Consider the following 15,875-nt stretch of genomic DNA (forward strand, 5'->3'; position numbering starts at 1 on the left):
TGGTGCCTGCAGACCCGCCCCCTTACCCTCTGCTCTTGTGTCTCCTTCCTGCAGGTCGTGGGCATTTTTGCCGGGTTTGGCCTCCTGCTCTTGGTGGCCTCGCCCTTCCTGCTCCTGGCCACCCCGTTTGTCCTTTGCTGCAGGTGCAAGTGCAGCAAAGGGGACGACGACCCGCTGCCCACCTAGAGGACTGCGTGACGCCGGGACGTGTGGCGCCCCCCCCCTCCCACCCCCCCCCCGTACCGCCCCCTCACAAAACATCCTTCTTGCCTTATGTGCCCCGTCAAGCTTCACAGTGTCACGCTGGACGTCGTGGTTTCCGGGACTGATGTCAGAGCGTTTGCCAAGGCCCTCGGGGGGCGGGGACATGGGGACAGGGCGGACAGGCGCGCGCGCTGCAGGAGGCACGTGGCGTCCCTCTCGCCCTTGACCTCCAGGTGGCCCCGTGCGGCCAAGAGAAATCTTGGAAGGCTTGCAACTCGCCGCAGACCGACTCCCGGACTCGGCTGAGAGCAGCGTTCCGTTCAGGACGACCGTTTCTGTGACCAGCGGCGTTTGGTAAAACCCTGTCTCGAAGGCTTTTCCCCAGCGGAGTGGCCGAAAACCAACAGGCGCGTCTACACCGCCCTTCGCCTTTCGAGGGCCGTGCGACGTGTGTCTTCAGAAGCTGCGGAGAACCGCCCCGTGGGAAGCCTCGGCGCCTCTGCTTTCCTCTGGGAACGGACACCACGCTTCCCTGCAAGTACAGATGTTTGAGGGACCCCTGCCGTCATAGACCCGCCTTCTGTTTCTGCTCTCTCGGCCGAGCCTGTTGAGCTCGTAGGCTTATTCCTCCTCACCCAGGAACCGCCAGGGGTTTTTCGTGCCTCCAGCAACCAAACGTGTCCTCGGAAGGGGTCCTGCTGGGAGTCGCTCTGGTTTGGCCTCGCCTGTCTCTGTAGACGGCAGGTCGGGACCCGGGCCTTTTCTTCGGAGGCGGCCGTGGGGGCTGGGAGGGCTCCCTGGGTCTCGGGGTTCTCAGGACCTAGCCACCTCCTCCGGCTGTGACGGCTGACACTAGCCATCGCGCCCTTGCCGGGAATAACTCCCATCTCATGGGTTGTTACCGTCTGTACGTGCTGTGGGACTGTCACACAGCAGCGGCATGCGTGGATCAATGAGATACATAACCCCACTAATCAATGTGGGAAAGGGAGGAACGTGTCTTCCTTACAGAGAGTTGGTACTAACGAACGTGGTTTGAAAGTCCCGTGTGCTGGTGAAAGTAAGCCGAGGGCTTCAAACGTGGGGCTTCTCGGCACGTGGAGAGGCGGGTGCAGTAGCGTCATCCCGGCAGGGCGCGTTAGGACGTGTGAGGCACCCCACAGGGGACTGAATGGAAACAAATTCCAACCGTGGTCTCAGTCGCTTGCCTGTGGGGAAGCCCCTGTGTAAGTGGGGGGGTTGTATCTCTCACTTCTACGCGTGTATTCCTCTCAGGTCTGGTTCCCTCCCCGCGTAGAAATCTCTGCTTTGTTTCTTAAGGTTTCATGGGTTAGAAGAAACAGGACCATCTCGCTTTTCACCTCCAGTATTTATTTCCTTCATGAGACAGAAGCCATGCAGGAAACCAGTCCACGTCCAAAGTTTTCCTTAGAATTGTAGTTTAAAAGCTCAGTGTCTACACAGGAACACGCCGGAGCCCATGTCCGGGGTGAGGCACGGGCGTGGGTCTCTGCGCCTGGAGATGGTGTGTTAGGGTCTGGCCATCGCACGGCTTTTCTGAGAGGGGAACCCCTCTGTGAGGCCTGAGGGTGCCGCTGGTGGCCTGTGTCTGAGCCCTTGTCGCAGGGTTTGTGAACGCCGCTCTCCAGCCACCACGCTTTAAAATGTGTGTGGAAGACAGCAGGCTGTGGCCTGTGTCCAGGGGTCCGCCACGGAGGCGGTGCGGGGACGACACCCCGTCCCGGTCCACCCTGCCCGTCCTGGCTGCTGCCCGGGGCACACTGCAGGCTCCATAGGGTGGCCGTCCCTCCTCCGGCCACTGGGGCGGGGGCCAGAGGAGAGGTCGTGTACCCAGGGCGGGAGCTCTGACTGCTCTGTTCCTAGTGGGTCGGGCTGTCTGTCTGTCTTGGAGGAGTCCGTGGCCAAATCCTGCCCGCCGCAGCCCCAGCCCTCCCGTGCCTTCAACACTGGAGCGTCTCACAGGCATGTGGTTCGGCCCTGTGACGGACCACAGGCACTGGGGCTGCGGGAGCCGAGTGGCACCTGCGGGCGCGGAACTTTGGCACCAAGCAGCCCTCAGTTTGCCTTAGTGAGGACAGAACTGAAAACGTCCATTCCCTGGAAAGACAGCAGCAGGTCGCCCGAGGCCCTCACGTAGCCCCGCATGTCCCCTCCTCTGACGTCGGTCGGTCAGGAACGCCATCCCGTGGTCCGTGGGTCCACGACATCAACACACAATGTGAACAGAACGTGGGCAGCTGGCCGGCGTTTGGATTCCAGCCTTGCTCCGATCCCTGGGAAACCCTGGGGCGTTCTCCCCCTCAGGGGTGGAGTCCTTCTTGCTTCTGTGACAACGACACCCCCTTTCCCAGACAGTTTTCACACTGACCCTCCGGAAGCACATGCATGTGGACTCCATTAGAGGCCTTTAAACCCAGGGGCGAGGAAGAACCTTCCAGACGGACCGGGGCTGGCGATGGAGGCCCAGCTGCCCCGAAGCTTATCTGAGTCCCACTGGAAACCGACTGCCTTGTGGAGGTGCAGATGGTGACCGATCTGTCCGGCTGCTCTGTCGCACGTCCCACAGCTCAGAGCCGAGCTTTGCCGTCGTCACCGGAGGCCAGGGAGACTGAGTTAGGACCTGAGCGCAGACAAGACCTTCGATGCACAAACTGGCCCCTGTCCGCCTTCCTCAGCCCCCGGGAGCAGCTCCCAGAACACGCCCTCGCCACTTCTCTGCCAAGGGGAACAAATCCTCTCAGCCGCACTGTTCCCGAAAACCAGCTCAGGAAGCAGGCCAGCTCCTGGTTCCGGGCCCCGGCTCACGGGGACGGAGGCTACCGGGTGCGCCAGAAACACTTCCGACGAGTCTCTTTCTTCCCCTAAGTTACAGAGGGCGGAAGTCACTCCACAGACGGGAACAGGCAATGTCCCTTCGGTCGTCTGTAAACCACGAGGGGACTGCGAAGAACCAGGGTGAGCTTTCTGTACAGCTCTCAGAATCTTGTGTATTGATAAACACCCCTGTACATACATACGTGTAGTAACTTCATCGGGGCAAACATGTTGCATGGTAGAGCCGCAGGAAGGTCTCATTAAAAAGTACCAAAGCTCGTATGTCCCTGATCACGCACCCGAGCCCCAGTGGAATGAAAATGAAGAGGTGGCGACCGGGATTGCCAAACACACCACACGGAGTGACGGGGCCTGCGTGAATGTGGGATCGCAGGTGCGTTGAACCCAGGAGCGCGGCCGCCCGGGCCAGGCAAGCCCACAGTCCCTGTTGCCCTCGGCGGGGCCACCCTGACTCCCCCTCCCTTCTTTGCTCATCTCCCCCGGGGGTATGTTAACTGTGTATAAAACATGCATGAGTGGGTCCCGCGCGTGCGTACCCGATGCGTTTGACACGTGGTGCCAGGCCAGGAGCATCGGGTCGGACACGTGCGTGAGTTTCGCGCCACGAACACTGTGATGTACAGGAGAGCCGTCTGAATGCCTTTTCACGTTGTGTTTTGTACTTTGCAGCCCTACAGAAAAGTGTGATTTGTAATTTCAATACATATTTTAAATGTATTGTCTTATGTAGTTTGCCCCCCCCCCTTTGGAAGGGATTTCTTTTTAAAGATATTTTGGTTGGAATACAGGTTACTTTTGTAAATCCTGCCTGGCTGCGTCTTTTGTCTGGATGGGGACATGCAGAGCTGGGGGGGGGGGAGTTGGGGGAGGAGGGAAGGCACAAGTCGGAGGGCGGAGCCTTAGGCCTGAGGGCGGGGGGGGGAGCAGGCCGCACCCCCTGCGAGAAAGGCAGCTTCGTACCAGAGGTTTTCTCTCGCGGGGTGTTCACCAGAGCAAGCTGGGTCCCGGAAAGTCTGCACCCTCCTCCGTTCCTCGTCTTCACCCCGTGGTGCCAGCTCAGACCGCGTCCCTGCACCGGGAACTCTGCACCCCCCTGGTAGCACCAAGGCTCAAACGCCTCTCACATCCCCGGGCTTTACTTTTCATGAAACCCAGAGCCTTATTTTTCTGCTGGGCAAACAGTAGAATAAACGCGGATGCTCCTTGTTTGGTGGGAGGAATGACAGTGGCGCTAAGATTCCAGGACATGACCTTGACTTTCACTACATGACCCTGACTTTCACTAGCATCGTCTAAACTTCTTGGACGAATACACACCTCGTTCAGTAACGTCAACAACAGGCGAGGAGAAGGTTAGATCTAAAAACCCATCAGCCTTGGTCCCGCCGCTCGGTTGCAGCATCGTTCCATGCCCCGAAAGGTTGCGGGTTCGATTCCTGGCCGGGGCACATGCCTGGGCTGCGGCTTTGATCCCTGGTTGCGGCACATACAGGGGGCAACCAATTGAGGTCTGTCTGTCTCTCTCTGCCTCTCTGTCTCTCTGGGCAGGTGGTTTCAGGTAAGGAGCCTCGGGGAGCAGAGTTTGGGGCAACATGCAGCGCCCCAGGGCGGCCCACAGGGGCGCTCTGATGCTGCGTGGACCCGGTTCTGCGGGGCTCGCGCGGCGTGGTGTCTGGCACCCCTTTTTATTTCGGTGTTTGGGTTTCTCACGCTGGTTGGAGCTCTGTGTCTGCCTCTCGCCCTCGCGCCCTGCACCCTCCTGCCGGGCTTCCAGCGTTGTTCAGAGTTCGGCACCCCCACTCGCCACCCTGAGGTTAATGAAAAGGAAGCAGCGCGGAAAACAGAGGTTTCGCAAGTGCTCGGCTTCAGGAAGGGCCGGCAGCACTGCTTCCACCTGTGCTCGGGCGGGAGAGTGGGGGCGCTGCCTGCTCGACCCCAAGGTCGTCGCTGGACACCCCAACCCCGCCCTGAGTCATCCCTGCCCATCCTGCCCCGCCCCTCCCCCAGGGCCCCAAGGTCGCCCTTGCACACGGCCCCTTTCCCTGGGCCCGAGGTCGCTCCTGCCCTTCGCCCCGCCCCCTCCCCACGGGCCCCGAGGTCGCCCCTGCCCACCCGCCCACACCAGGCACCTGGCCCACCTCCGCGTCCCAGGTGGACCGCCTGTTCCGGACGACAGAAAACCAGCCTCACCTGAGCGGGCCTCAGGACCGTCCACGTTTGCTCTTAAGGACGAGGGATTTGCCCGCCCAGACGGCGGTTTCTCTGGCTCCTGTCCGCACATTGGAAAGAGGGGGTGTGGGGGCCACCGCGGTCCCTCTCCGGGCTGCCAGGCACCTCTAGTCCTTGGACGGACTCCGAGCGCGCGGCCTTGCGCTCCCGTCCTTGCTGCCCGAGTGGCTCCCAGGCACCATGTTCCCGCTCTGGGCACCGGAGGTCCCGCTCTCCCTCCATAAAATGCCCACGAGAGAATGAATCCACTCTGCGTTCTGCTAGTGACTCAGTAAGTGCAGGGCTCCGTGTCCCCTCCGGGGATCTAACCTCATGACTATCCCGCGCCCGGCTGCCCAGGAGACAGACCCCTTTTAAACTTGTAACAAAGGCACTGAACAGTCTGCATTTAGCAGCTGCCAGCATCTACCCCGAACACGTTCTCAGCCACACGGGCTCATCCGGCTTCAGGGAGAGATGTCCGGGCGGCAAAGCACCCCCCGATCGCAGCTCCCTGCTGCTGCCCACGCACCTGCGTTTTCACACGGCTGTGAGCCGCCCGTTGTCTTTAAGAATCACCCCCTTTGCATCCTGTCAGCACGCACCCTTCTGCCGGTTTTCATTTCTTTTGTTCTCATCACAACGATCACCATTTTCTTGTGACTGATTTTAAAGCGTTCCCTTCTCATGTGTCGATGACCCACGGTGAGTTTGAACCTATTTTTAAGTGCTCCCGACCTAAGCCCCGCCCCCCACGCACCCAGAGACCCGACCAACTACACGTGAGAGTGTGGGAGAGTACCTGGGGGCATCAGGCGGCTGTGATTTGCGCGCACACGTGTGCGAGGGCCCGTGCGTGAACACACATGCACGCACATACTGTAACACTGAGTGGGACATGTGAGCAGCCAGCAGTGGGCCCCGGCGGAGGCCTTGCTGCCGCAGCAGACTGCGGGGCCCGGCAGAGACACCCCCCACCCCCAACAGGAGCCCAGTGGCTGACCCTTGTCCCTGCTCATGGGATCCGGTCAAGGGGACGGGTCTAAGGCAGCATCCTTGGGAAAGGTGAGCCTCCGAGGCCGGGTGGGCTGTTCTAGGCCCTCGGCAGGGGAAGGATTAGGGCCCAGTGGGGCAGGAGGCAGGGGCGCTAAAGGGGGTTGAGTAATGAGGTGGCAGGAGGGAGGAGGGCCCTGGAGGAATTTCTGAGCTCAGGTGTGTAGCGTTAAACCAGACTTTTTGTGGCAGTGGCGGGGGGAGGTCCCCTGGCCAGTCTGGACTGAGGCCAGGCAGCCACAGGGACCAGAGTGAGGAAGCAACCAAGATGCCCTGGAGAAGCCACCTGCCCCGGCGTGGCTGGGGAGGATGGCCAGGCGGCCCCGGTCACCCTCTGCCAAGGGTGGGAGAGGATCAGCTGCGGCTGGGACGATGTGAGCGCCTTGCCCCAGGCAGGAGCTCCCCAGGTCAGGGAGGGGTGTCAGTGACGGGGCGAGGTGAGAGCTGGCCCTGGGGGTCCACAGAGAAGTGAGACCAGACGGAAGTGACAGACGAGGCTGGTGGCAGAGCAAGGAGACCGCCTCCTGACTTTGGTGGACTTGGTCATTTGTCTTTCCCAGGCCTCACCTGCAGGACACAGCACTCCTTTCACCATGCAGCACACCTGCCAGCCGAGTTCTCAGGTATGCGTAATACTTGTTTTCTAATTCTTAAACTTTTATTGATTTTAAAGAGAGGGGGTGAGAGAGAGAAATATTGATTTGTTGTTCCACTTATTGATGCATTTATTGGTTGCTTCTTGTATGTGCCCTGACCGGGGATCGAACCTGCAACCTTAGCGTATGCGGATGATGCTCTAACCTACTGAACTACCGGGCCAGGAGTCAGTATATGTAACATTTGATCATTAAATATCGCACGTGAGGAGACGGTCCCTCCTGATGCATAATTGCCCAGGGTCACGCAGCTCGTGACAGGTGGCACAGAGGTGTGCCGGCTTTGGTGACAGTGTGCTTTGGCTCTAACTCCCTTTGCCTGAATGTCCTAAACTGATCCCAGCTTTCGGGGGTCAGCAAGGGATCGCAGTGACCTTCTTTGAAGGTCATTGTGGCAGGATGTTTACTCACCTGTGGCCTGCAGGCAGCCTCGGGCACTGTGTGGGCGTGCGTGCCGGTGCGTGCCGGTGCGTGCGTGATGTTTACCTGAGCGCAGGCCTGATTCCACGTAGGCCATGCAGGTGCCATTCCCACCGAGCTCTTCCAAACACCCTGCGGGGCCTGTGGCTGTTGGGTGACAGTGGACCGAGGCGGGGCTGCGTCTGCCGGGAGGGGCCCACCTCCCCTACACGGGCCCTGAAACCTCTGTTTCCCTCCGGCCTGATTACGAGGTCCACTTTCCCAGATATCGGTTAATGGCCACAGAGCCATTTGCCACGAGAAACAGGGGAGAGCTGGGGTGTAGGGCGGGCAGGACAGCAACGGGCCGCACACGGAGCCTGGGCGGCCCGGAACGAAGTCGGACACCCGAACACAGCGGAGCGTTCGGCGGGGAGCCCCGCGCTTGCCTTCTCAGCACCCACCCTGTCAAGTCAAGGTCATTAGTGTTTCCCAGCTGGGGCTGCTGCCATGAGAATGTCGCACTGGGACCCGTAAGAGCCCGCTCACCGGCGTCCGTAGGCACACCTGCACCGCTGCTCTGGCCCTCCTCGTCCCACAGAGCGGACGGCCCACCCTCGGGCCCTGAGCGAGAGGGTGCCCTTGGGTAGTGCCCGCCGGCTTCTCCAGGCCCCAGGGGAGCCGTGGAGCTACGTTGCGTCCACCACCACGCTCTGCAGCCCTGGAACCGGATTTGTAACGGCATCCTGCCAGGCCTGTCCGTGCCCCGTGGCAGCCACGCTGTGATGGCGGCTGTGGCTTCTTCACGTGGTGGTGACGTCAGAGGTTTTACAGGAAGTCCGGGGTGAAGTTTAAGAAGTCATTGCTTTTTATCTTATGTCCTTCCAACTCTAAGGGTTTAGTGAGCCCTACTGTGTGTAGTGTCTTGAGGAACAGAGTGATGGCCGGGTTGCAATCCCTCCTTAAACACATTTGAAAAATATTTTTGATCGCCTGATCAAATATTCTGCATGTGTCTGCATGGCTTTCATGGTTGAATTCTTTCTCCCAGCACCTACTAGAAGCAGAACGTTTAATGTTCTCTCCTCCGTGTCCCCAGAGCAGATGGAGGGACCATGGCAGCTTATTGTCCCCACGGGGACCGTGCGGCTCCCCTGCAGACTCCTGGGCCTCGCTTGCGCCTGACAACCCGGGGAACCTGGAAGCAAACCGGCCCCGAGGCTGTACCCCGGAGACGTCAGCCCGCACCGGGGGGCTGAGACCCAGGCAGCCCCGTTTCCCTTCCAGCCCGACAGCACCCACGTGCGGCCCTGAGCGGCACGCGGGGCTCAGAAGAAACAGCAGGTGTGTCGTGTTAGGGCGCCGGCCCGCTCCTGCCTGAGCAGCCAGGTGATTTGTTCTTCCACAGCTCCGTTCGGCGCTGGACTGTTAGTTTTGGATCTTCAGCGTTCAGCAGTAAAAACATAACCCCTTGGACTGAGGGTTACAGAGCGCTCGGCAACGTGCAGCGTCAGCCACGCGGCCACTGAACATTCACTCGGGACCTCGCGGCCAGAGCTTGCCGTGTGCTGGGCGCAGTGCTGGGCACGGGGCGGAGCAGCCGACCTCTGAGGGACAAAGTCATGGTCCCGTGAGCAAGAGGAGCAGGTAAGGCACGGGCTCCCATCCATCGTGAACAAAGTGAAACCCACGCTATAGCAATGGCCCCAGTGACAACTGCATCCATCCGAGCCCAACCAGATGCCCAAGGAGCCCCAGCCTCCGACGGGGACGTCCCCTTCAGGCAGGGACCCCGTGGGCAGTTGGGCTCCCTCCCACAGAACCCGGATGGCTGCCTGTATCTGTCCAGTGGACAGTGCACGTGCCTGGCCCGACGCTCTGTGCTTCTGCCCTCACGTGAAACTCCACGGCTGTGTGTGGCAGGCGTCGCTATAAATGTATTTCTCTGAGAGGGAAACGCTGGTCTGTTCATTCCTTTTCCCTTCCTGGGTGCCGGCTGTCCTCACAGTCCTGCCCCCGTGGCCGACGCTGTGGAGCTCTGGCAGCCACACTGCACGGCAGCCTGCTTCTCATCCGGGACAGAGAAGGGCTGGTGCCCGGCACCGCCGCCAGTTCGGGTCCCCACAGGGAGAACCAGGGAACGAGCCAGCTCTGCAGTCCCAGGTACAGGGCCACCCAAAGGCCGCGCTCAGGGGTTGTGGGGGGGACTCTCCTTCGGCCGGTGAGACTCTGGCTCCAGGGGTTTCCTCCCGCTGGACTATACCAACACCCCTGCTTCCTCCAGCACCCCATCTCCACCCCCCAACCCAGATAGGTGCGCAGTAATTTTCAAGCCTCAGGTTCTGCAAAGCTCCTTTGTACCTAAAAAATGAAAGTCTGCTTATTTATTGCAGTCAGTTCATCTTTGTTCTTCTGACACTTCATCTGCAGATCTTTAAATCGTGACTTCTGGCCCATAAGTTTACATCAAAGAACTCAGGTAGTGTGCTATGTATTTGACACATCATTAATGGTTTCTCTTCCTTGTGGGCTTCCCTTAGAAAGAAAAATATTATAGCAGCATAAGTACATTGTTTATTGGGAGATTGAGTTTGACTTTCTGCTCTTCCACAAAGTATCAGTGAGGTTGAGGCCGCTGGTGGGGATCTCAGGGTCTGACTTCCCCACGGGTAAAATGAGAGTTTGGCGTCCCATCCCAGACCGAATTTGGGGCTTTGAGCTCTGCACGGGACATGATTTGAGACCATACGTGAGGTGGCTTACCCAGAAGGCTGTAAAGAGTTCTAGATACTTCTAGAGCTGTCTTGCATCTGTCTGCAGTGACAAGCATCTTTGGACCACGCCAACCTGAGCAGGAGGAAGGTCAGGGCTCCTTAACTTCTGTCTCCCACATGTCACTCGGTGATTGAATGCGGAAATCTGCGTCTGAGCTCAGAGTGGCGCACGGTGCATGTGACTCCTGTCCCCCAGCCTTGGAGAGACCCTCCGAGGGCAGAATCCAGGGCTGGACTCTCCTCATGGCATCTGCGCGCAGTGCTGTTCTGTGGGGCCAAGGGCCCAGCTTCTCAAGAGTGTGGGTGACAGACACTTGTGCCAGGTTAGTGGCGAAGGGACTTTGGTAGGTGTGTGCTGGCTTCAGAGAATTAAAAAGAAAAAAGCAGTTGGGTTTTTTATCATTAGCTGGTTTGGCTGGCTGCTCCCCACGTCATACATCTGGGGGGCGGCGAGGGGAGGGCTGCTGTCCCCCGTTGAGGCGGTCGGCTGCAGCGCCTCTCTGGCTGCTGGGGTTCGGGGTGGGTCTGGGGGCCGAGCTCTCTGGCTGCAGGTCCCATCAGTGCTTCTGTGTCCAGCCTCCCTCCCTACTCCTGCTTCTGGCGGTAAATGGAGCCTTCGTTACCTGATGTTTTCTGCGGTCTGCGTCCGTACGCAATGGCTGACTTTTAAACACAATCGTTGTTCATGTTTTTGTTTGGATGAAGAACAAACACCGGGCAGGTGCCAGGTGCCAGTGTCCGCACTGGGCACAGCCTGGGCACGTGGGTGGTCTGGGGAGGCGGGTCGTCCATGCAGGGCCGTGCGGGGGATTCCGAAGCATCGGGCTGAGCACGGTCAGGGCAGACGAGTCGGGAAGGTCGCCGTGCGCTGCCCCGCGGGGGCCGAATGCGTGTGTGGGTGACGAGGCCCCTGTGCCGGGTCTGAAGCAGAGAAGACGTCTGGCGGAAGGTGGAGAGCGGGCATGTTAACCAAATTCCTCTCTCCCTCTTTCAGTCTCATTTCCTGTCCCTCTTTGTGTCCCGTTTTCTCCTCTCAACTCTTTCTGATAATACACACTTTCATTTATAAATCGCAAATGGATTTCCTGTCTTGGGGTTTGAAGCATTTTAATCAAGATCCTTTAATTTAGCTCATCTTGGTTTATGCCATTTTTTTTTTTGTAACAAGCACAGAATTTGATCTGTTTGAGGCAGACTGTTGTATTAGTAAAATGAACAGTTCACATCAATCAGAAGAAGCCAGTGCCCAGAGGAGCGGAGTGGGACTAGAGAGAGCTTTGGGACACGGTCGGGTAACTGGACGGGAGGACCACTTCACGGCTTCTGAAGAAGGTCACGCAAGAGTCCCATCTTTTACCGATTTGCAGGTAAGCTCAAAACCTGCTTACAACAAGGGACTTCTGTCTCAGGTGGCACTTGTCCTATGTATGGGTAGTGCTTATGTTATTAATGTCACCCAAAGGCGGGCCAGCACTGCCCACCTGGCCCTAATCTGTACCAGCTGTGGAGAGAGCTTCCAGAAACATTCACATCTCTGGCTGCGTGAGAACAAACCCAGGGGAAAGAGGCCTGATGCCCTGACCACCTATTTCTGCACAAGGCGCCATGCTGGGCACTTCCACCTGTAGCGACCTCCATTTGGGCCATGACCGTGACAGGCAGGTGGCTTTATTACCATCTTCAAATGGCAGAGCCAAGGCTCAGAGACTAGAAGGTGCAGATCGAATCACAAGCGCAGAACGGAGGAAGCAGTCTGTTCCCGGGTCTGCCTTGGGCCCACAGCTGCGTTTTCAGGTTCTGTGAGAGTCACAGTGACTTACAGGGCTCTTCCTGTCACCCACAGCCCAGATGAGACCAGGTGCCTCTTCCTCTTCAGCAGCGAGAACCTGCCTCCCCAGCGGGTGCCGAGGGTCAGCTCACACCCTTGGAAGTGCCAAGAGCTCCATCTGCTCCTCCATCTGAAATGGGAATAGTTTGCTCTTTAAAAAAAAAAAATCTCGATTTGGTCTTTCAGAGAGAGAGAGAGAGAGAGAGAGAGAGAGAGAGTGTGTGTGTGTGCGTGTGTGTGTGGCAGCCTTCAGCGCAGATGCCAGGAAGGAGGAAAGTGTATTAAGTGTGGGGGTGGGGGTCAGGAGTCGGTGGGATGAACACGAACAGTGGAGCAACATGGGAAACGGGAAATAAGAAGTGAAGTCTTGCTGTCAGGTCCAGCCCGGCTGCGAGGAGGAATGGAGGCACGTTCCTGAGAGACTCCCCCACGTCTGGGCAGCGGGGGCGGGCAGCCCGCCCTGGAGACGTGCCTGAGACACCGTGAGGACCCCGCTGGAGACGCCGCCCCCCCAGGCCCAGCTGCCGCGCCTTGGGGATGCTCGTATCGTCTGTGCGCGCACCAGCCCGGGGAGGGGATGCTGCCGTCCCCGCGGCTGCAGAGTCCGCACGCTGGTGGCCTCTCATCGTGTCCCTGGAAGAACCCGGGGACAGTGTTTCAGAGAACCGGACGCGTACCCCTTGAAGCTGCTGAGCGTGTGCGCAGGAGGGGCAGGGTGACGCGTGAGCCCTGGGCCAGCAGACGCACGGCCCCTCCTGGTGTGCGCTGCCGCTCCGCCTCCGCGGCCGCCCTGGGACGGCGCCACAGAGCTGATGGCAGGGCGAGTGACACTTAAGCCGTCGTGGCCCGACGGCGAGCGTTATTCAGGACCGCTCACGTTCTCCTCAGGGAGCGGGAAGCCTTATGATTTTCCTTTGAGACGGATTGTTTAGCTCTTCGCACTGACGAAAGCATTGTTAGGTGCGCTGTCTCCGTCCGGCGGGCCGAGCGACCCCCGGCTGCCGGTGGGGTGCACACCTGCGGGTCTGGGTTGCCCCAGGGTCATGGCAGCTTGCCTTGTGCTTGGCAAACTGCCCCCCGGGGATCCTTGGGTTGCCAAGGAGCCCTTTCAAGGCTTGCTGGGGAGGGAAGTAAGGACCTCCCCGCAACTCGTCCGATTGTATGACGAGGCCTCTGTGCAGAGTTGGTGAAAGCGTAGAGGGCTAAGCAGATTTCTTTAAATGCTTGGAACGGCCTCTTGAGTTACGCTGATCCCCTGATTGGGCACAGAGAGAACTGTGACTCAGAGAGGTGACAACATCCCCTGGGGACATCAGCCCACTCACTCGTCCTCGACAGCGGCCTGTGTCCCCGCCAAGACCAGCACCACCGCCACCAAACGGAAGTATCCCTCTCATGTTACTCATGGGTCCCCGTGGGTGTCGAAATAAAAGCTGAGCTTCACGGCCCTCTGGGTGAGAAAATGTTTTGGGAACCAAAAATAATCCCACTGAAAGTATTTACATAGCTATTTGCAGAGCAGGTCATTTAAAATCATGTCTGTTCTTTTTATTACAAGGTAGGAATTTGATACATCATCACACTTCAAATCCTGCCTTAATTAAACGTTAAGGCAAATTAAATCAATAATGCTCTAGTTATTTCCCATGATGAAAAGCCAATGGAAAACGGGTGTGGATGAGAAATGTTTCCTGTTATAATTTCTAGGATTTTAAATACACCAGGAGACGGTGTCTCTGAACACATGGGTATGGTAAGGTCCACTTATTTCCCTGCACAGGGAGGACAGAGGGGGATCCCTACCACCTGCTGTGAGGAGTGGGGAAGGCGCGTCCCCGCGGTGGCCCTTTGCTGGGGCAGAGCTCCCGGCTGGGTGACCGTGGGCTCAGGGAGGCTGGCCTTGGCCACCACCCAACAGGCCCAGAACCGGGGCGATAGGCCCGCTCTCCGCCGCTCCCCGGCCGGGGGCTGTGCGCTGCCCCAGAAGGGTCTTTGATGCCTTTGTTTTCCCACTTGGAAACCGTCTCCCCTTTATTTCCCACCTCCCATCCCGGCCGCTCATTTGAAGTTGCCTGCTCAGCACAGCAGTTCCCGTTCCTGGCACGAGGAGGCCCGCGGCCCGTCCAGATGTGGGAAGAGGGGAGCAGGCTTGGCCCGCGGAGGGTTTGCTCTGAGAAATCACCGGCCCTGCCCGGAACGGCCAGTGTCCCTCAGCAGAAAACGCCGCCGGGCCGGGCCAGCCCACGGGAGAACTGGCCGACAGGAGACGGCCGTGGCCGGAGGAACTCCACACGAACGTGAGGCCTCCCACGGGCCTGTCGTGACCGCTGCCTCCATAGGCCGACCGTGGGCTCTGGAGGGGAGGCAGTGGCCTGGGGCCAACGGGTAACCCCAAGGCTCTCCCCAGAATCAGCGGCCGCAACTAGGACAAGGTCCCTGAAGCTCTGTGCTGCCCTCCTGTCCACCCAGGAGGGACGGGGTGGGGGACAGATGTGAACCCCTCGTCTCTGGACCACAAACCTCAGGGGCATGCGGGAGGTTTGGCTCCCCTGCGCTGGCGTGTGACACTCACAACCTCGATTTGCGGTGACCAATGGCTGCACCAGAAGCCGCGGCCTGGGTTCACCCAGGGCCACCCAGGTAAGGCCGAGCTGGACGTCCCTCCCCCCACCACCCCGGTCCTTTTGCATGCGTCTCTGTGACGTCCCCTGGGGACACAGCGTGAGAACGTTCCGTGACTTTGGCGTGGGCACGCTGTGGTGGCCGGGGACTCTGTGTGGCTACACCAGGACCACACGCTCGCAGAGATGACGCAACTCAAACCGAGACCTTTGCTGGAAACGCGCTTGGCTCTGCAGACGCGGCCGTTCGCTTGAGGCCCAGCGCCAGGACATGTAAGTCGGTCCCGGTCTGCCTGCCCGTCGGGTCCGTGGGCGCGGCCCGGGAGCTGGCGCCGCGGCCTCCCACGTGTAAGCAGACTGTGCTCGCATTAAACAGAGAAAACAAACAAACTGTAGCAAAGCTGGGCGAGGCGGCGGCTGGAGCCGGCGGTTACAGACCGGGGTCCATCATCTCCCCAAACAGGGTCTGTGCTCCGGACGAGGCCGCCGGGGGCGGCGGGGTCTGTGGTTGACAGGGAGGCAGGGGCTTACTCTCGGCAGGAGCCCCGCTTCCCCAGGGCAGACACAGCACCCGTGGGCGGCCGGTGCGGAGGGAGGGGTCCCTTGGTTCTGGCTTCAGGGGGGAGAGGAATGAGAATGTCCGCTCACAGGCTCTGGGTGCAGGGACACCTCAGGGGTGACAGAACCCGCTGTCCTGGGAGGTGAGGCGCCGTTGAGTGCAGAGCTCCCGCTCCACAGACAGGGCTTTACAGGCAAACATGGCCCGTACGGTTTTTATTTCGAACACTGTCATTAGATTTTTTTAAGTTAAGCCAGTTCTGCGAACGTGACAGGCACCGTGGTTTAAGTCGGCCTTGCCCCTCCCTCTGCATCTCGGGTGGCTTCTTGCACCTGCCGCCTGTCTCTTGGTGGGGACTCATGTCACCCTTTTTTATTTAGGGCAGCTTTTGCTTCACAGGCAGCTGGGGAGACGGGACGCTGAGCTCCTGTGCACCCCCAGCTCTGTCCCAGCTTCCCCGGCCACTGACACTTCCCTTCACGGGGTGATTTCGTCACAGTGGGAGCCACGTTGAACCAACAGTGACTGAAGTCTGTGGGGCTCCCCCTGGGCCGCGTGCTCTGTGGGTGAGAAACGCAAAGCCGCGGACGGCCAGCGCAGGGCCCCCCTGGGTCATTTGGTCCCCAGGGTCCCCAGGGCCCACGCCCTCACCCCTCCTCCGAGCGGGTTTCCTTGGCTAACCACCAGGGTGGTGATGGCCTCTGGTCCGAAACCCCA

General features: G+C 59.4%; 1 protein-coding gene across 1 annotated transcript in view; it reads left to right on the top strand.

Moving 5' to 3' along the window:
• The window catches only part of RNF144A (ring finger protein 144A), a 71,009-nt gene extending 70,799 nt beyond the window's left edge, over positions 1–210 (top strand). The window contains exon 8 of the mRNA XM_090280154.1: positions 55–210. Coding sequence (XP_090136280.1) covers positions 55–186 — 132 coding nt within the window. The 3' untranslated portion in view covers positions 187–210. The remainder of the gene's footprint in view (positions 1–54) is intronic.
• The last annotated feature ends 15,665 nt before the right edge of the window (positions 211–15,875 follow it).

The sequence above is a fragment of the Furipterus horrens genome, unplaced genomic scaffold (genome assembly GCF_987537825.1).
Source record: "Furipterus horrens unplaced genomic scaffold, mFurHor1.1.pri manual_scaffold_6, whole genome shotgun sequence".
Classification (NCBI taxonomy): domain Eukaryota; kingdom Metazoa; phylum Chordata; class Mammalia; order Chiroptera; family Furipteridae; genus Furipterus; species Furipterus horrens.